The sequence below is a fragment of the Eurytemora carolleeae genome, unplaced genomic scaffold, assembly GCF_000591075.1.
Source record: "Eurytemora carolleeae unplaced genomic scaffold, Eaff_2.0 scaffold551, whole genome shotgun sequence".
Classification (NCBI taxonomy): domain Eukaryota; kingdom Metazoa; phylum Arthropoda; class Copepoda; order Calanoida; family Temoridae; genus Eurytemora; species Eurytemora carolleeae.
This window is the reverse complement of record NW_019396480.1, coordinates 94,724-116,144: the sequence shown is the minus strand read 5'-3', so window position 1 is coordinate 116,144 and position 21,421 is coordinate 94,724. Positions and strand designations below refer to the sequence as shown.

At 33.4% G+C, this 21,421-nt stretch overlaps 2 protein-coding genes across 5 annotated transcripts; both read right to left on the bottom strand.

Moving 5' to 3' along the window:
• Nucleotides 1–217: 217 nt before the first annotated feature.
• LOC111704045 (autophagy-related protein 13) lies at nucleotides 218–11,500 on the bottom strand. Its single transcript, XM_023476160.1, has 15 exons — nucleotides 11,419–11,500; nucleotides 10,869–11,092; nucleotides 9,996–10,145; nucleotides 7,807–7,937; nucleotides 7,257–7,326; nucleotides 7,079–7,122; nucleotides 6,772–6,870; nucleotides 5,985–6,087; nucleotides 5,582–5,662; nucleotides 4,912–4,943; nucleotides 4,428–4,625; nucleotides 2,665–2,715; nucleotides 2,278–2,376; nucleotides 1,251–1,305; nucleotides 218–523 (listed from the first exon to the last, which is right to left on the bottom strand). Exons 2-15 carry the CDS (start codon nucleotides 11,061–11,063, stop codon nucleotides 368–370), a joined length of 1,464 nt encoding a protein of 487 aa, XP_023331928.1. The 5' UTR covers nucleotides 11,064–11,092; nucleotides 11,419–11,500; the 3' UTR covers nucleotides 218–367.
• On the bottom strand, nucleotides 11,475–21,156 carry LOC111704043 (kinesin-II 95 kDa subunit). Of its 4 annotated transcripts, none has more exons than XR_002765736.1 (10): nucleotides 21,050–21,156; nucleotides 19,514–20,396; nucleotides 18,711–19,368; nucleotides 18,293–18,446; nucleotides 17,279–17,440; nucleotides 16,882–16,924; nucleotides 14,450–14,513; nucleotides 14,060–14,137; nucleotides 13,457–13,871; nucleotides 11,475–13,156 (listed from the first exon to the last, which is right to left on the bottom strand). XR_002765736.1 is itself a non-coding variant. In XM_023476158.1 (10 exons), exons 1-9 carry the CDS (start codon nucleotides 21,122–21,124, stop codon nucleotides 13,649–13,651), a joined length of 2,340 nt encoding a protein of 779 aa, XP_023331926.1. In that variant the 5' UTR covers nucleotides 21,125–21,156; the 3' UTR covers nucleotides 11,475–13,140; nucleotides 13,631–13,648. The 4 variants fall into 4 exon arrangements, 2 of the variants coding, with proteins under 2 accessions (XP_023331926.1, XP_023331924.1); XR_002765737.1 differs by having other exon boundaries at nucleotides 11,475–13,140; XM_023476158.1 differs by having other exon boundaries at nucleotides 11,475–13,140; nucleotides 13,631–13,871.
• Between the last annotated feature and the right edge of the window lie 265 nt (nucleotides 21,157–21,421).

Sequence of the window (21,421 nt, the reverse complement as noted above, 5' to 3'; positions counted from 1 at the left end):
GATATATTTGTACCAATAAAATATGTAATGTTAAACCACCCACTTATTAAAGACCTTGAGAGATAGATATTATACACAAGAAGAGAGGTTTGGGTGAATTATGAACTGGTACTGGGAATGAAAGTGAAGTCTTGCATTAACCCTCAAAGATGGGGGGGCAACGATTGATCTTGATTTCCCTAGGATTTATGTCTGGGATTGTAACGATATCAAGGGATTAAATGTTACAATAAGAAACAAGATTTGTACATACGCTGTACTCCGTGTGTACAGGTGCAGCAAGCAGTACGGTACATACACTGTTCTCTTTAATATTGTTGAAGACTTTCCAATTCTATTTTCTTGAATGAGCCAACAGTTTGAAAATCTAGTCCTGTTCACTAGCTGAGCCTAGATCATCGATTAGCTCACTATATTCCTCTAGGTTGGACTCAAACTGATTGAGCTGAGAGCTCCAGCTGTCCAGGGTTTCTTGGATAGCTCCGGAATGGGGAAGAGACAGGAGGGTCGGAGCTGCAGAAACCTGGAACAATCAATCAATAAATTTTTCAATGAATCAATCAATCAAGTTATTTCAAAAAATTAATATCAAGCTATTTAAATAAATTATTCAATCTATTAGATGATCAAACTAGTTATAAATCAATCAATCAATACATCTAAATATTTAAATAAATTATTCAATTGAACTTTGTGTTTGAAAAACAAGATTTCAATTTGCATAATTCAATTTAAACCAAACACGTGCATTGGGACAGTTCATACTTACACCATAGCAACACAGTTCAGTTAATTCATTCTTTAAAATACAACGTAGTACAGGGTGTCCCAAAAAAAAAATTTAAGAAGACTCGATAAATGGCATCGAACGGATATTTTGTATTCTAAGTTTATTTTTTTTTGAACAATTACCTTTCATAAATTTCGAAAATTTTATTTAAATTTTAAATGAAATTTAAAAAATTATGATTTTAGGAAAAACAAAAAACTATGCTGTTACGGCTCCGATTAACAATTTTAGCTTTAAATTGTTTGAAAGTGCACTTTATGAATGATTCTTAATATTTTTCTTTTTAAATTGGTCCAAAAAAAGATTCTCGACATTTTTATCCGGGCAAAATACCCTAATCCAGTAGTCATGTGAATTTGGGCCCGATCCATTCAGTCGTTCAGGTACAGACAGGCAGAGTATACATGTATATTATGTATTGTATATAATTGAAATTTAATTCATAATTTTAGATTCACACCTCCTTAAAGAAAGAACCAAGAGAAGGATCACCGCCTGAGGTTTGTCCGCCTTCCCTTTAATATAAATACTATATTAGTTCCCTTTAATATAAATATTATATTAGTTCCCTTTAATATAAATACTATATTAGTTCCCTTTAATATAAATATTATATTAGTTTAATAGGAAGACGACTTTAAGACTCAAATTATGACTTTAAATGTCCAAAGAACATGTCACAAAGCAATTGTGCAGTCTAAACAGACCCATTCCACTAAATTAGGGATTTAAAAAGTTATTAGTGAAACTATTTTTTTGTATAATTTTCAAATGAACTCAATTATTGTTTTTTATATCGCCTTCCTTTCTCACAGGTTCCCACTAAGAAAGATAAGATGAATATCAGAATGGGACAAAAAAAGAATGTTTACAGAATGACAGGTAAATAATAAAAAAAATAATTTTATTTACACAAATCACAAAAATGCAAAAATGAATGATTATTATGTAATCACAAGACAAAATATGCAAATGAATACCAACGGGAAGAATGAATGGGTGAATAAACAAATAAATGAATACCAACGGGAAGAATGAATGGGTGAATAAACAAATAAATGAATACCAATGGAAGAATGAATGGGTTAATACACAAATAAATGAATACCAAGGGTTAATACACAAATAAATGAATACCAACGGGAAGAATGAATGGGTGAATACACAAATAAATGAATACCAACGGGAAGAATGAATGGGTGAATACACAAATAAATGAATAACAACGGGAAGAATGAATCGGAATAAATAAATAAATGAATACCAATGGGAAGAATGAATGGGTGTATAAACAAATAAAGGAATACCAATGGAAAGAATGAATGGGTGAATAAACAAATAAATGAATACTTGTAAATGTATGAACGGATGAATGAGAATACTAACGAAAGAGATGAATAAAAAAATTAATGAATAAATAAGTACTAACAGGAATGAAGAGAGTTGAGCGAATGAATAAATAAATAAATGAATGCAGGAATACTAACGGGAATGAGGAGGGTTGAGCAAATGGTGTTTTCAGATCAACCATCACAAACTCCTTATCCAGCTCTGAGGTTCCGAACACTGATGCTCCACTTAATCTTCTAATCATTTATCCTTTCATGTCTTTTTCTTTATAATCAAACCCTACTTAGCTTAATCTTAATCCTATATTTAAGGGGAATCAAATCAATGGATTTAATGCTTAAGTGGGCTCGGTAAATAAAATTTCGGATGAGCAAAAAAAGAGGGGGGCGGCCTACCAGTTCAAGTCAGAACTATAACATCTCCCCCCTATTCCTACTCCATTAACACCTTCCCAGGGGGTGGGGGGCTAAGTATTTAAAAAAATCACTATTTTTGGTCCTACGAAAAGAATTAAGGTTAAATGCCTTGTGTTCTCTTTTTCTTCATTCAAAATATCCGCCAAACATTTTTTAATACTAAAAAAATGTAAGTTAAAGATAAGTTAAATTTAGTAATTATGAAATATGTTTTAAAGGAACTAATAACATCCCCAAACTCTATTTTTCTAATCCTAATATCTTAGCAACCTGATGTAGACTTGATAGACGTGATAGACTTGATGATTACCTGATTAGACGTGATGTAGACCTGATGTGAACCTAAAAAGACGTGATAGACGTGGTGTAGACCTGATAAGCCTGATTTAGACCTTATAGACGTGATAGACGTGGTGTAGACCTGATGTAGACCTGATTAGACGTGATGTAGACGTGATGTAGACCTGATGTGGACCTGATAAGACGCGATAGCCGTGGTGTAGACCTGATAGACCTGATGTAGACCTTATAGACGTGATAGACGTGGTGTAGGCCTGATGTAGACCTGATTAGACGTGATGTAGACGTGATGTAGACCTGATGTGGACCTGATAAGACGCAATAGACCTGATAAGACGCAATAGACGTGATGTAGACCTTATAGACGTGATAGCCGTGGTGTAGACCTAATAGACCTGATGTGGACCTGATGGACCTGTGACCTGATGCAGACGTAATGTAGACCTGATGTAGACCTGATAGACCTGATGTAGAAGTAATGTAAACCTGATGTAGACTTGACAGACGTGATATAGACCTAATGTGGACGTGATGTAGGCTTAATAGACCTGATAAGACTCGGTGTAGACCTGATAGACGTGATGTAGACCTGATAGACCTGATGTAGACCTGATAGACGTGATGTAGACCTGATGTACACCTGATGTAGACCTGATGTAGACCTGACAGACGTGATGTAGACCTAATGTAGACCTGATGTAGACCTGATGTAGACCTGACAGACGTGATGTAGACCTGATAGACCTGATGTAGACCTGATAGACCTGATGTAGACCTGATAGACGTGATGCAGACCTGATGTAGACCGATCTAGACGTGATGTAGACCTGATGTAGACCTGATGTAGACCTGAAAGACCTGATAGTTCCACGCCAGTGCTTAGGATCCGGATCCGGATCCGTTGGATCCGCAAGATTTTGGATTCCTGGATCCGTATCGGCAAAAATATGCGGATCCACGGATCCGGATCCAAGGGGTAAAAAATCAACCAAAAACTGCAAAAAAAATTTTTACTCTTAAAAAAGAGATATTATAAAAATTTCCTCATTTCTGAATGGTTCATCAAGTTTAAGGATAAAAATAAGTGAAAAAAATAAAAAAAAATTTGAAAATTATTTTTTGTTAAAAAAATTCAGTAAATCTTAATGAAATGACCTGGATCCGGATCCGGATCCATTTTTTTCCAGTGCGGATCCTGGGTCCGGATCCGCATCAAAATTAAATGGATCCTAAGCACTGGTTCCACCTATGAAATTCTTTTAATAACACCAGTAAAAGTTAAATATATCAAAAGTTTCCACCATCAAATCAAATAAAATCATATCTCATCAAATCCCATCAAATCAAACCAAACCAAACCAATCCAATTCATATCAAATCAAATCAAAATCAAAATCAAAATCAAATCAAAATCAAATCAAATCAAAACAATCAAACCAAATCAGGCTTTCAGTGAAGTTCTACCACTTCACTCGAATCCCAAAATGAATTTAAAGCCCGGCTGCAAAGATAAAAGGATCAGAAAATAAGATTTTACGGCGATTGCTTAATTTTTATTTTACTCAACTTACCCCGTAGTTTGACTTCCTAGTGATGCTACTCTTCCTCTTCCTCCTCTTTCTGTTCCAACCCCTCGATCCGATACCGCCCCGCGTTCCATGCTTCGTTCCGCTAATTTACCGCTATCACTCGACATCAGGAACTGTGTGTCTGTATGACTGTCTGTTCCGCTTGTTTCTCCGCTAGTTACGCTAACCGCAGATCCAGGTCTGATCGTAAATTATTATTATCATTATTATCATCATCATAGTTGTCAAAGTTGTCCTTGTTGTCATTGTTGTCATTGTTGTCATTGTTGTCATTGTTGTCATTGTTGTCATTGTTGTCATTGTTGTCATTGTTGTCATTGTTATCATTGCTATTATTGCTATTATTGTTATATTATTATCATTATCATCATTATCATCATTAACATGTGTAGGGGAGGGGTGGGGGGATCTTGTATCAATTCTTGAATTAAGAAACCCCTCAACCAATATTTTCCTTAAAAAATACCTTGGTCTTGGAAGAAGGTTCATTAATGGTTCCTGATCAAACAAACAAACTTGGAAATTTGAGTCAAAAACCAAAATTAACGAGATAGACATACTCCTCTGTGTATGAAAATGTTTAAGCTGAATAAATAAGTGTTTAAGCTGAATAAATAAGTTTTTAAGCTGAATAAATAAGTGTTTAAGCTGAATAAATAAGTGTTTAAGCTGAATAAATAAGTTTTTAAGCTGAATAAATAAGTTTTAAAGCTGAATAAATAAGTGTTTGATCTGCAGAATTAACTTTTTAAGCTGAATAAATAATTGTTTAAGCTCAATAAATAAGTGTTTAAGCTGACTAAGTAAGTGTTTTAGCATAGTACGTAAGTGTTTAAGATGATAAATAAGTTTATTAGCTAAATAAATGAATGTTTAAGGTGAATAAATAAGTGTTTAAGCTGAATAATTAAGTGTTTATAAAAGACACATTAAAGCTGATTAAAAACACGTGTTCAAAACGTCACGCCTGAATAAAAAACACGTGTTACTGACTTTAGACACTGTTATTTCTATAGAAGACTAAAACATCTACAAACGTGATGGCTCGTGTTCCTCTAAACACGTGATGTATATTCTCTAAACACGTGATGTATATTTCTAAACACGTGATGTCTATTCTCTATGTTTATCTGTCCCTGTAGTTCCTCCTCTAGACACGGTAAACTCTCAGTTCGAGCAAACGCTCCAAACTTTAATCTCTCACTTGATTCCTCATCCTAAACAGTCGAAAACAAAATTAAGATTTAGCAATCTTTTTAGTAATCTACAGATAGTTGTCTGATAGGCATCCATCCTCATCATCCGCTTAAATCCATCTTGTAATAATGCTGACGTTAAGAGGCGAAACAGCCCCCCCTCTCCCTCCGTCGAGATTGAAAAAATGGTAATTTATTTTTACAAAACAAAAAACAGAGAAAATGACCAGATTTTGTCTAAAACGTAAAAATAATACTAGAAGTTCTAGGATTGGTAAAAAATTTTATCGCTCAATAATTTAGGTTTTTTTTAACAAAAAAACCTAGTTGCCACTATACTCACCATCCGTTTAAATCTATCCGGTGGCGAGGTAGCAAAAAATCTCATCTCTTGACTATCATCACTTGTAACCCCCTGCTCACTACTCTCAGAGTGCCTGTATTCTCTAGACATAAGAAAATAAAGAAAAACATATCTAATTAGGCAACTGCCTTCAGTGTTATTTTAAGTACGTTTTTTGGTTGGTATTTTTACATTTATAATTCGTTGATGGTGATGGACAAACCTCTGTAGAGTAAAAAAAGTAGAGGTTAGTTCCACATTTATTGAAAATATGTTTCGATCTGCGTTGACCATTGTCAGTTCTAACGACATAATTACCATCAAAATCGATAAAAAAAAAAAAAAAATTGCAAAAAATCACAAGAAAATAAACAAAAAAAGAGATTATTCAAAATAAAGATTTGGGCTAATTTTACATTATTTGAGGTTTAAATTTTTTTTTAATATCTTGGTTTTTAAATCGAAAAAACGTAAATAATTAAGAATTCCAATCCCAAAAAAGTACATTTTGTCCCGATTGAAAACACAAGGTGGTTGGTTGGATTAGTAACACATATGGAAGAAGAACCCTATTTTTGGATTGTATGGATTCGTTTGCATGCATTTTTTAATTCTCCTTGAAGATATATTGAAAATGTGCTGAAAATACTTTTCAAAGTCCACGAAATCTACAAGAAAAACTATTTGTATTGGTTAAAATTGTTAGAAACGTTTTATTCCAGGGATTAAAAAGTTGAGAGTAAAAATGCGGAACAAGAATTTTGTAAATCTTGGATATTTATCTAACCTTTTGTTTGTTCTATGAGGTTGATCACGAGCCTCAAAATGGTCAGATTTAACGAGGATGGGAAGGGAAGAGGGCCTCGGTGCTATTGTCATACTTGTTCTAAACATTAATCAGGGATGTATGTTTTCTTAAAAAAACCTCCCACCCCTTTTAAAACAAATTTTTCCCAGCTGTTAGGTATTTCAACGCAGAGAGCCAAACTTTTTTAAAGAATTTTTTTCCGCTAAACAAGGAGAATTTTTTTGATTTTTAGTGGAAATTAAATAAATTTTTGGATAAAAAGTATGAAAACATAAAACAAACTTGCCTTTCGGGCCCTTCAGCTAGTATCCAATAAACATCCGAACGTGCCTAAACTCCCTGAACCGATTAAACCCAATTTGTGGTAGCTCAGGGAAGGTCGGTAAAAATAAAGACTTGTTTAAAATGGACGAAAAAGGGCACCAAGTGCCAAAATCAAACCAGATGCTAAATAATTGTACAACCTGTCCAACACGTGCAGTAAGTGCTCCCTCTCCAAGGTCCGGAGGATCTGGGGGTTCACCCAAGAATATTCTGCAATAACAAGTTTTTAACAATCATTTAATCTTTTTCTTGGAAAATCAACCCCCCCCCCCTGGTTATTGGTGCTTTCAATGGTTCAAAGTAAATCGACCTCGTCGTAGTATAAAGTATCAAAAAGAAGAATTTATTCCTAGAATTCGTATTTTCTATGCATTCCCCCCTCTCAATGGTAAATTATTCAAATAAAAGCCTGTTTATATTTTTTGTTGAGAATCTTACCCCTTCTAACATGAATGCATCAATATTTAATAAGTATTAATCCCTGTTTGCAAATCAATATGTTTGTTGGTACGCCCGATCATAACTCATATACCCCTTGACCGATTTGTCTCAAATTTTCAAATGTCGAACAGTTAGAACCCCGGGAATGTTCTTAGCTTGGTTAAAAAATTGCAAATCGATTTAGTATACTTTACTAAGAAAAAATGGGTTCCCTGGCTAGTTTTCAATATTATACGTGGTCGTCTGTACCTGTAGCAGATAACATAGCTGTCCTGTCCCTGTCTTCTGGACAGCTTGTAGGCAGGGGTAACTCTGGTAACGGTTATCAGTGATTTCAACAGGAGACCCATGCGGTTATACACGCCATGTGTTACTTTTATCTAAACATACGGTTATATTCACCTTATCATTATTATCATCAATACAATCATCATTGTTATCCTCACTAATATCATCCTCATTAATATCATCTTTATTATTATAATCATCATCATTATTATCATATGTTTTATCATTTTCATTATTATTATCATAGGTATTATCATTATCATCATTAGTATGATATGTCTTACTCTTAAGTCTTATCTTAATTATTATCATATGTATCATCATCATCATCATTATTATTATTTGTATTATCATTATCATCATTATTATTATTTGTATTATCATTATCATCATTATCATCATTATTATTATTTGTATTATCACTATCATCATTATTAACATATGTATTATGTATCATCATTATCATCATTATCATCATTATCGTCATTATCGTCATTATCGTCACTATCATCACTATCATCACTATCATCACTATCATCACTATCATCACTATCATCACTATCATCACTATCATCACTATCATCACTATCATCACTATCATCACTATCATCACTATCATCACTATNCATTATCATCATTATCATCATTATCATCATTATCATCATTATCATCATTATCATCATTATCATCATTATCATCATTATCATCATTATCATCATTATCATCATTATCATCAGTATCATCATTATCATCATTATCATCTTTATCACCATTATCTTTAAAATTTGGTGATGGTGATGGACCAAACCTCTGTAGAGTAAAAAGTAGATGTTAGTTCCACATTTATTGAAAATATATTTCGTTCTGGGTTTACCCTGGTCAGTTCTAACGATATAATAACCATCAAAATTGATAAAAAAAGTTGTTTAATCTGTCCAGATTCCAAAACAATCATTTTCATCCTTTTCATCCTTATATCATCATTATAATAATCATCATCATTATTTTAGTATTAAGTAGTAAGTAAGTAATTATTCCTTTATGAAATATAACAAAATATACAAAATTAAGTGTTTCAGGAGAAAATATTTGAAAACCTCCAAAAATAGAGGTTGTGGGAATATTTCCCCCCAATAAAAAAAAAATAAAAAAAATAAAAGGATAAGATATTTAATATAACTGGTGGTGGATTGTTGGTATTTTTCGACGATGAACTAACAACTTTATGAAATAAAAATTATAGATTTATTTTTAATGCTGAAAAAATAGAGGGTTGTGAAATCGTCTTTTCTTTCTTCGATTCTTTTGCAAACATAGCATGTGTTAGAATTAAAACATTGGTTCTGCTGCTAATATTCTGCAATTTAATTCTGCAATTTGTGAGAAGGAAGCAGACCAATTTTAATAGTTTTGACTCTAGGAATATAAAAATCATTTCTTTTTCTAAGATTTGCGTTTTTGATATCTTTTGATAATGTGAAATCATTTACATATATAATAAACAGTAAACAGCTTAGACTTGATCCTTGAACAAGACCCGTCTCTAATATTTCGAATAAGTCCGAGAAGGTAACAATTATATCGACTTTTTGCCCCCTGCCGCGCAAGTAAGATTCGAACCATGATTCCTGCGTTTGCAAGCTTTTTCAGAAGTATCTTGTAATCAATACAGTCGTAAGCTTTAGAAATATCTAGCATGATAAGTTAAACAGATTCATTATTATTTAGTGCGCTGAAAATTTAGTTCAACAGTTTTGTGATTGCTCGCATCACATTACGTCCTAGTAAAAAGCCAAATTGATTTGTTTTAAAAAAGTTATTATTGTTGAGAATTGAAAGCATTCTTTATGCAGAATTTTTTCCAATATTTTAGAAAATCCGTTGATTAATCCAATTGGACAAAAATTAGATAAGTCGTTCTTTAATCTTTTATATGAATAGGAATAGTTCTGGACATTTTCCAACAAATAGGGAATACACCTGTCTCAAGGCTTTAATTAGTAATGTAAGATAAAGCAGGGCCGGGCTATTTCTGTTGATATATTTGTATGCAATTTTTCTGAAACTCCATCAATATTATCATGATTAGTATTATTATTATTATTCCCATCATATATTATCATTATCATCATAACTATTATTAAGTGTACCGTTGGATCTCCACCAGCTATGACAGCCAACCTCCACCACTCCAGTACTAAACTATCCCCCTCTACCGTCTTCAAGGAGATCTCAACGACTAGAGGTCGACCTGGAGCTGGGAGATGGCCTGACATACATCTCTTAGTCTCTGATAGAACCTAGAAATAAATATATAAGATTTATTAGAGATAAGTCACACGCTACAAAAAAAAAATAATAGCAAATTACAATATAATTAATATGGTCTTCAAGTATTATGAAAAAAATAAATATTTTACTTTAATTTTTAAAATAATGAAGCTATGGAAAGTGATCAAGAGGAAACCGACATAATTATCGAGAAGTTTTTTACTCCACGCGCATTTTTACGGATTTAAATAAGACTCCCAGTTATAACTACGTCCAACCCAAATCCAACTCGACATACCCGACTAATCTTAAGATCCAATACAAATTTAGGGCGGAAACCCATTAGGTCCAAATAGGGGCATTCTTTGAGAACTCGGTCAGCTTTTGGTAATCATGGATTATCATTAAATTTTGTACAACGCTATGATATTGGGAGAAAAGTCGTTTTCCTTGTTTGAAAATTCGTCTTTACCAAGAAAACTTTTTAAAAAACATCCCAAAAATTAAGGTTTAAAACTCTAGCTCCAATAACAAATAAATGCCAAGAATGAAACTTAGCATGATCATTAAATATATTTTATAAGGAATCTCTCAAAAAAGTGTGGCGAAAATTGCAGGATGGCCTCGTCGAAAAAATCATATCTGAGCATATACAATATGTAACTATCAAATCTTATATCAAAATTTAATCTTTTAGGAACTAGTTAACATTTGGTGCTTAAATTGGCACCCTATCCTATCTTACGGGTTACCTCTGGTATATCCTTGATGGCTAGATTATACCAGGATGTGCCGGCAGACACGTCAGGAGTAGACGGGGCACAGCACTTCTCACCCAGGCGGGACTGTACCACCAGCTGGACTGCTTTGATAGATAGATACTTGGTGAACTTGTCCAGGTCCTTCTTGTTTGCTTGTGTGAGGGTAGGGGTGAGGGTGGAGGACATATTGCTATTTGCCCTAGTAGGGCTCTCCCCTGATCAATATATATCAATCAATTGATCAACCAACCAAAAATGATATGTATTAAGTAGAAATATTCATAAAGTTTCATTTTATTATTTTCCACTGACAAAATCACTTATGTATTCTTTTTAACTAATCCATTAAAAAAAAATTCTTAACAATGTTTAAAATTTCCAAAAAATATTTTTCGGATATTCCAAGTGTATAGTTATATCAATTAATAAAAATTCGATGAACTGGGATAACAAATCAGAATTTATTTGTTTTACCTAAAGAATCAATTATTTTCACTACTTAACCGATATAACCCTGAAAACCTAGTTTATTGATTAATTCCTGAATTATTAAGTCATGTTTACAGATTCTCGGGCCTTGACACTATTATCATTATCTCTAGAAAATTAATATTTGATGAGTGGAACTGAGGGGTTTAAGTGTGTGTTACATAATCATTAAACATGTTATGTAAGTATATATGTACAATGTACAATTAATATTTGATGAGTGGAACTGAGGGGTTTCAGTGTGTTTTAAATAATCATATAACATGTTATGTTAGTATATATGTACTATGTACAACTGAGGGGTTTAAGTGTGTGTTACATAATCATATAACATGTTATGTAAGTATATGTACATTGTACAATAAAAGAAGTTGATTTTTTTGTGATTAACAAAATAATCGGAAAAGAAGATTTGTTAACATGTATTCCTTAGGGTGTGTGATAAAAAAATTCTAAATCCAAATTTTTAAAGGAAGTTTTAGAGTATTTTATTGAATGAGGCTTTAAGTGAATTTTTGGACCTAAAGATAAGACAAGATATTCATTATTTTTGATAAATATTACATTTTGTGGACTATTTTTTACACACAGAGGTTTTTATGTTAGAATAAACTTAGATTTAAGTTTAAACTTGACAGAGAGTGATGAATATTTGTGAAAAGTGAAAGAAAACCAGAATTAAGAACAAGTTAATAAATAAAATAAATAATAATATAAGTATCACAATTGGATGACTAGATAAATAAATAAATGAGATCAGGTGCAGGAATTTGTACTAAAAAAAGCACTTTATAGTGATCAAAAAGATTGTCATGTAAAGAACAAAATCAATTTGGGACCAAACGATGTGTGAAAGTAGAATATTTTTAAAGAAAAAAAAACACTAAAAAAAGACATAACTTGATAAAAATAGGATTCAGTAGTTGCTTAGTATATAACGTATTGAGTGTTTTTAACCCGCCGTACGTATTTGGTTGTTATCCAATATTTACTCTATTTCCTACAAGAAAATGCGAGAAGGGAAATTTTGGTGCTTAATTCACGGCATGATTTAAGGCAATATACATATTAAAAAGTACAATTAAATACATTTAAGTACATCGAAGTAAATATTAGTACATTTGATTAAATAATAGTATGTTTTAGTACATTTGAGTACATTTAAGTACGTTGCGCAACGGCAGTGTACATGAACACAACAAATCTGTACTTGAACACTGAATAGAGATGATTTTGGAACTTAATCTTTTCTTTAATGCTTTAATTTGAAAAACTAGAATAGAGAACCAGCAAATCCACGAAATATTTCAACAACCGGTTTTCAAACCTGGAAAACTGTCTGGATTTTATTTCAAAGGCCTATGACATAATTCCTAGTGACTCTTGAGTCTAAATTTAACGAGTTAATGTCAGAATCGCAACGGTACCTCTTACAACTTTGTCTCTACAAAAAAACATGTAGATAATCTGGTCAGAAAATTGATAATTTCCCGTTGCAATTTCTGTGTTTTAAGTGAATAACGAAATACTGCAACAAAGAAAAGAGTTTAAAGATGATGGTACCGCTGTGAATAGGACAAGAAGTTCGTTAAATAGAATGGCAGTTCCTTTAAGAACTGAAAAAATGTTTACAAAATAATTTAGTGGATAATTTGGCTATAAACTAATGATATGCGCTGCAAAGTCAAAAAAATATGACCAATCAGTAAAAAAAAAAAAAACGGTGCATACAATACATTTTTGTAATAAGCAGATACATGTGCACCGGACTCATCTAAGGACACCGGCAGCTAAAAACAAAAATAAAAGGATTTCGGTTTTATTATGTATTTGAAGGAATTAATTTTCATTTCGACTAGAAATGGTTAATTTATTCGACAATTACTACCGTACAAATAATTTAAAGATTTATTGGTAGATTTTTCATTAAGTAATGAAACCGGTGTTAAAAAAAGTACCAGTAAGTTTTCTTATTGTGTAGAATATATGGACATTGTACAATACATTGTATACTTATTTTTTTGCGAATTTTTATTTTAATGAAATATTTTCAAAAATGATTGAAAAATGATTTGCAGAAGCCGACATACCAAGCAAACTACACAAAAAAAGGCCAAATTGGAATTGATTGACTGATTGCAAGTTTTGGATTTGAAACGACGGTTCTCTGAAGAATCTATGACGGTATTGAGGCTGACACTGTCAGAGTCCGAAAAATCGGATTCGAATTCCCAATTTCTGAACTCTGGCAGGCCGCCGGCTCCCTGATGAGTCAAATTTGATCATTTCGGGACCAAACCCCGCGATTGCGGATAGTTTTCACGTCGGTCCCGACCGCTCTTAGGCCGTGCTTTCTTTTTCTCTTTACGCGTGCCTTTTACAGCAAACGCGTTGGTTATCGCGAGCGCGTCGATATCCAAATCTTCCTCGATGTTGTTCATTGCCGCGTCGAGTGCTGCCTGAACACGAGGCGCCACACTTGGGCCTTCATAGTCACGTGTTGTTCTACACAAACATTACATAAGATCATTGAACTCAAAAGATTTTTTTAATAAAATTTTCTTTTTCTTGTGGCTTAAGCAAAAAATTCCTTCCCATATGGAGAGGGTGAGGGGGGGGGGGTGGAATGGTTAAAAAGAAGATATGGAAAATAACTCTTAGAAATCACTTCAATTTGATTTTTGAATGTTTTCCTTGCTGGATGATCCAGATTTAGTTTCATAATATTTTCTCCTCGATATCTCGGGTTTCCTCCAATGCTACTTAACATCCTGAAGTAAAAACATTATTAATTACGAGCTTAACATCTCACTTTTTGATTTCCCAATTAAAGTACATCTTTTAAATATTTTCTATAAATGCATGTTCAAATAGATTAAACGGCTTGCAGGTTAAGTCCAGTTTAATAAATTATCTCCCGAATTGGGAAAGGAGGTAATTGCATAAAAATGTATAACCCTGTAAGTCTACAATATGCCAAATGTCTTTTAAAAGTTTAAATAAGTGTTGCCAAAAATACAGAAAACTTCAAAGTAAACATTTTTTAACTTTCTGTTAAAAATATAGATTAGGACAATATTTACCTGGCATATTCAGAAACAGGTCGGCGTGAGCCGGCCGCCGATACAGGTCTTTTACTGATAGTTCCTAAACATAACAATATAATATAGCAGGACACAGGTCTTTTACTGATAGTTCCTAAACATACCAATATAATATACCAGGACACAGGTCTTTTACTGATAGTTCCTAAACATACCAATATAATATACCAGGATACAGGTTTCTTACTGATAGGTCCTAAACATACCAATATAATATACCAGGATACAGGTCTTTTACTGATAGGTCCTAAACATACCAATATAATATAACAGGACACAGGTTTCTTACTGATAGGTCCTAAACATACCAATATAATATACCAGGATACAGGTCTCTTACTGATAGGTCCTAAACATAACAATATAATATAGCAGGACACAGGTCTCTTACTGATAGGTCCTAAACATAACAATATAATATAACAGGACACAGGTTTCTTACTGATAGGTCCTAAACAGAACAAAAGAATATACCAGGATACAGGTCTTTTACTGATAGGTCCTAAACATAACAATAAAATATACCAGGATACAGGTCTCTTACTGATAGGTCCTAAACATAACAATATAATATACCAGGTCCAGGACACAGGTCTTTTACTGATAGGTCCTAAACATAACAATAAAATATACCAGGACACAGGTCTTTTACTAATAGGTCCTAAACATAACAATATAATATAGCAGGACACAGGTCTTTTACTGATAGGTCCTAAACATAACAATATAATATACCAGGATACAGGTCTCTTACTGATAGGTCCACAACATATTTCATATTTCATATTTTATTCAACTACAAAGTAAGAGATAATACAAATAAAAAATCACAATTTACTATGTAGTTTGGACCCGCCTAACCAGAGTAGGTTGTTTTAATTGGTTGGCCCACTATAAACGAATGAGAATTGCAGATAAAAACAATGTACATTGTACATTTTAAACTAAGAATGATGATAAATCAGGAAAATGGTAAGGAGGAGGTGAGGGAGTATAAGGGAAAGGGAGGATACTCAGCTTAAGGGTTGGAACAAAGGGTAACTAACATAAGTTATTAAAATCATGTTTATGAAATACAGGGTGATGAAAATAGTAAAGACTAAGTTTATCCACATGATACAGTTTTTTTTTTACAGATATAATTTGCATAACTATCTAAATAGATCTTGGCGACTTTGCTTTTAAACGATTTTGCAGATTTAGTTTCTTTCAGCTCTAATTCAATCGAATTCCATATTTTTGGAAATATAGCAGAGGGAAAACATTCTAGAGTTTTAAAGAGAACCCGTTCAAGTTTATATGATTTTGTTCTATTTGGTTCAGCTAAAGAATTAAACATATCATGGAAGGAAGCTGGAAGGTTTTCATAAAAGTATTTATGCATAAAAGGTAGAACACCTAGTTTATATGTATCATCAAAATTTAGGAGTTCTAATCTGAAAAATATTGGATCTGAGTGTGCCTTAAATGAACTATTATTTACTGCTCTAATTGCCCTTTTTTGCAGAGACTTGATTTTCTGTAGTTTAGCATTTTTTACGCCCCCGCCATGTTATAATTCCATACTCAATATGTGGCCTTACAAGTGCATTATAGACTAGTAGACGAATGTTTAACGGTAAAATGTTTTTAATCTGATTCAGAGCAAAAATTGAGCTAGCAATCTTATTGGAAACATGTTCAATTTGCTAGTCCCAATTTAAAAATTCATCAATTTTGAGTCCAACAAATTTGAAATATTTATTTGTACAGTCAGTTCCTATTCTTTCTAGTTTCTCATTTCCAATTTTTAATTTGCAGTTCTCAGGATCAAAATGCATATTTTTATTCCTAAATATCATAAACTTAGTTTTGGAAACATTAAGTGTTAAACGGTTTGCCTGAAACCATGTAGCTGCCTTTTTTAGTTCAAAGTTCGCATCAATTACTAAAGTTTCGATATGTGGAGATGATTTTAGAAAACTAGTGTCATCAGCAAATAGATTAGTAAAAAAAGGCGTTGCTAAAGGCAAATCGTTTATGTATATGAGAAAAAGTAGGGGCCCAAGGGAAACAGGTCTTTTACAGATAGGTCCACAACATAACACTGTAATATAACAGATCAATTCATTTTGGATTCGGATTCAGGATCCGGGACTAGGAATCCGTTTAGTACGAAAAAAAATTATTCAGATCCAAATCATAACATTTTTTTAGAATTTTTACACGTGTCTTTAAACATACATTGTAATATTAGATCATTTTAGCTATTAATGGCTTGATAAGGTCCAGCGACCATTTTTTAATATTATAAAACTTTATGTGAATAATTGTCAAATTTTAATTAAAGCAAACTTAAATCCTAATGATAATAATAATAATTTAATGAATTTGAGAACGATAAGGGGCCTGGGGGAGGATGGATATAATACCTGACTGTGGACGAGAGGGTCCAAGTTTCCACAAGTCTTCATCCTTTAATTCAACCAATTATACAAATTTTTCGAATAAAAAATAAATTGCAAACTTGTAAACAAGTATTAACTAAATTTGAATATAGATATATAACCTTCAATTAATATTACAACTGAAAAAGTTTACATTGTCTTGTAGTACAGACAATGAAGAGAATTGAAAGAATTTATCCATTTCAAATAAGTTTTTCCTCAGAGTTTTTTAATCAAGGTTAAGACAATTAGGGGAGTGTTGTAAATCAGAATGTAACTCTTGAAATTACGTTAGTTCAGTCCTTCTATAAATGTTTTATTGTCTATTATTGGTCTAGTAACACAAAGAAATATGATAATGTCGTACATTTGTATAAGTTTCCTCGTCGAATCTAGCGCGAGCTAGAACCTTCTCCTTCTCCTCAGCAGGGATAAAATTCTCGATGATGAGATACTTCAGCTTCAACTCCTTCAACAGTTCCTCCTGGGTCAGCTCAAGGTCACGTCGGTCACGGTTATACTCCTCGGTCACATCAACAATATCCTGAACAAAACACCGGTCACGGTTTTATTCTTTGGTCACTATAACAATATTCTTAAAGGGAGTGACCGGCATAATATTGTGGTTGAACATATCATATCCAAGATCTATAATTACTAAGTTTGAGTGCAAAGTCGATGTTCAAAATTGTGAATTTGGGTGGGTACGTTTTCAGAATCGGTTTTCTTTAAATTATTAAATAACGACGACGAAAAATAAAGTAAAAATTATACAGTAAACTAATTAGATGTTTAGGAACATATTTCTCAAAAGAAATTTTTCAATAAATCAATGTTAGAATCAATTATTTCGTTTTCATCATTATATTGAATTTCTTATTTTCTATGATTTTGTTCGCAGATTTCTACAAATTCTTCAAATGTCGTCTTTTCAATAAAAATTCCAGAAAATCTGCAGAAAATCTTTGTAAATAATGAGAGATTATAAAAACATATATTGAATTAGAAAATAAGAGTTAATTTTTATTTTCTCAACCTGTACATAAACAGGTTAGTTATTTACAATATCCTTGAAAAACACATCGGTCACGCAGGGAGAAATAATGAGGTTATTTAAATGATACACCCCCCCCTTCCTCAATATTTTTTCTTAATACGTTGAACATAGCTTGGTTTCTTTTTTTTAATTTCATGGGAAAACTACAAAAAAAGGGTACTGAATGAAAAAAAATCGACCTACATCAAGCTTTCCCCGTCTATATTAAAATCTTATTACAAAAAATAACTTTTTTCCTCTTTAAATCATAAATTATTCCCAAATCAGCTAGAAAAAAATGTTCCAACGTAGTTAGGGAAAATATTGATTTATAAAACATCAAAACCCCTGCGCACAGACCTGCTTTGTTGTCTGTAGTTTAGAGAACAGTTTACGAAGTTTCCTGGTTTTAATCTCCACCTCCTGCTGGAGACTGGAGTAGGTTTTCTCTAGTTCAACTCCCTTCTCCTCCTGCTCTTCCAACCTTCGTGCAACCTCAACCTCGGTTTTCCGTCTTAAAATAAACAATTGAAATGAATAAAAAATAAATATCTTCTTTTTTGATGCAGATTTGGCTACATCCTGTAAAAATTGATCCGGATTCAGCCTATTAAGATACGGATACCATCCATTATTTTGATCCAAATCCGGATACGTGTTGAGACCAAATGGATCTGGATCTAGTTTATGATTCAGTTTCATAAAGATTGTACCGTTTATATATTACTCTAAAAAAAGTAAAAAAAAAATGTTTTTATTTATATGAATAAAAATCAACCTTGCTGCAACTTCAGCTCGTCTCTGCTCTAGTGCTCGCTGCTGCTCGTTGGTATGATCAACAATAGTCTTCCCGTCTCCGGTCAGTAGTTTACTCTCCATGGCGGCAATCTTAGCCGCCAATTTTTCTTTCTCCGCCCGCTCACGGCTCAACATCGCCTCCTTCCGCCTCATTTCCTCGAGGATTTTATTCTTTTCCTCCGCCAGCATTGATGTGTCGTTTTCTAGGAGTTCCTTCTCCGTTGCCAGTCTCTCCGCCGTTTCTTTCAGAGAAATTTCTTCATCATCCGCCCCCTCCGCCTCGCCGTCCTCCTCATATTCATCCTCATAAACAGACTCTCCAGAATCTTCGACAGATTTAGGTTCATCTTCATTTTCATTCTCTTCCCTGGTTTCCTTCTTCTCTTTCGGAACCTTCTTCTTCTTCTTCACTCTCTTCTTTTTACTCTTCTCTCCGCCTTTTTCATTAATTTGAGCTTTAAGGCGCGCAATTTCTTGCTGAAATTCACGGAGTAAGGCGTCTTTAGGGTCTTCGTTAACTCTAGGCTTGTTCTTAATATTCTTTGCTCTATTAGCGTATCTGAGAGTGGTGGCAGTTTCCTCGTAATTATAACTGGCAGGACCAAAATTGGCAACCATCACGGTTTTGGCATTTCCTCCTAAGTTTCAAATTATAAAAATAGAAAAAAAATAAAAACTAAGAAATATTTTTGCTGTATTAATTTCTACGAATTTTATACAAACTTTTATATTTTGACTTTAAAAAATCCAAATACTAAAAACAAAAATTCATTTGAAACCTCCCTAAACTGTCTTGAAGCAATCTTGTAAGTTTGCTATCTCTGTATGGAATATATGTCGACTTTCCATCTATCAAAGCTGATATTACATTGCCCAGAGCCGACAAACTAAGGTTGATTTTAGTCGCTTCTTTAAACCTGTCTCCCTGAGCTCCTGTCTTCGACTGTCGTTCGCTTCCCGCCAAATCCACGAGATTGAGTTTTCCGACTCGAATATGCGAATTTCCTTCATCGTCCAGTTGGCTGCATTCGATCGTGATGATGAAGATGGCGTGACTTCTGGACGAATGTTCGTTCATGTTTGTCGGACCGACGGACCGGTTTTGATTACCGACGGACATCACATGCTCTATTTCTGAGACTGACTTACAGACGAATGATGAGAGATCCTTGACATAAACCCCGGTATCCGGCCGTTCCTTCAGCGGAAGCTGCTTTCCTTGATTCTTCGAAAGAAGGTCTCGAATCTCCTCTTGATAAATTTCGAGGTAGGAGGCACGAACCAGATACTGCTGGTTTGCGGATTTCGAAATATGGCTAAATATATGCTCGAAGGAGTTAGGAATAACGCCTCTGTTATTAGGTTCGGATCGGATACCCTCCATGGTGTATGTTTTACCCGTGCCAGTTTGACCGTACGCAAATATAGTCCCATTAAAGCCGTCAAGAACTGCGTCAACCAAGGGTGCGAATGATTCTGCGTACAAATCATACTGCTTGGAGTTGCAGTCGTACACGGCGTCGAAGGTGAAGGTTTTAATGGGATCCGTTGGACCTAGTTTAGGGTTTCTGAGCTCGATCAGTCCTCGGTCTGGGTAGATTTGAACACAGCTCTCGTGCCCAGCGTCAATCTCTTTCTCGTTTAATGGGCGACATCTAACAACAACCTAAATATACGGAACAATTTAAATATTTTATTATGAAGCATTTATTCAATTCAATCGATTAGTTTTTTTTTTATTTTTATCGATATTTCAAAAGATATAAAAGTGTCAGCTCAAAAAAAAATGAGGGGGGTGAAAAGTGAAAGAAAACCAGAATTAAGAACAAGTTAATAAATAAAATAAATAATAATATAAGTATCACAATTGGATGACTAGATAAATAAATAAATGAGATCAGGTGCAGGAATTTGTACTAAAAAAAGCACTTTATAGTGATCAAAAAGATTGTGATTCTAGAGCACGGATGGATCCTGTCAAGGAAATAATAGAAGTATACTTGACTAAGAGAAAAAAAATACCTTGACTGATTCTAGAGCACGGATGTATCCTGTCTAGGAATCAATAGAACTATACTTGTCTAAGAGAAAAAAAATACCTTGATTCTTGAGGACGTATGGATCCTGTCAAGGAATCAATAAAACTATACTTGACTAAGAGAATTAAATACCTTGACTGATTCTAGAGCACGGATGGATCCTGTCAAGGAATCAATAGTATATTTGACTAAGATAAAAAATACCTTGACTGATTCTAGAGCACGAATGGATCCTGTCAAGGAAATAATAGAAGTATACTTGACTAAGAGAAAAAAATACCTTGACTGATTCTAGAGGACGGATAGATCCTGTCAAGGAATTAATAGAACTACTTAGACCTGCGGGAGCTTTCATTCTTCACAAATTCATCTGAAAATAATATTGTTTTATTTTAAATAAAATTCCTTAACAACTGGATCATATCTTCTTTAATAGATTGTGAGTTCAGTCCTAGTATTAGATTTTTGGACAGGATAATAGCCCAAGCATTACGTCTAGGTCAGGTTAGGGGTCGGCCACCGTGGTTATGACAGGTTGGGGGACAGTGTCAAATTATGCTCAAGCGTTACATAAAAGATTTATGTACAAAAACGATAGGAGGGGGGTTTAAAAAACCTGTACCACGGTAATTTTCTAAAGACCGATTTTTTA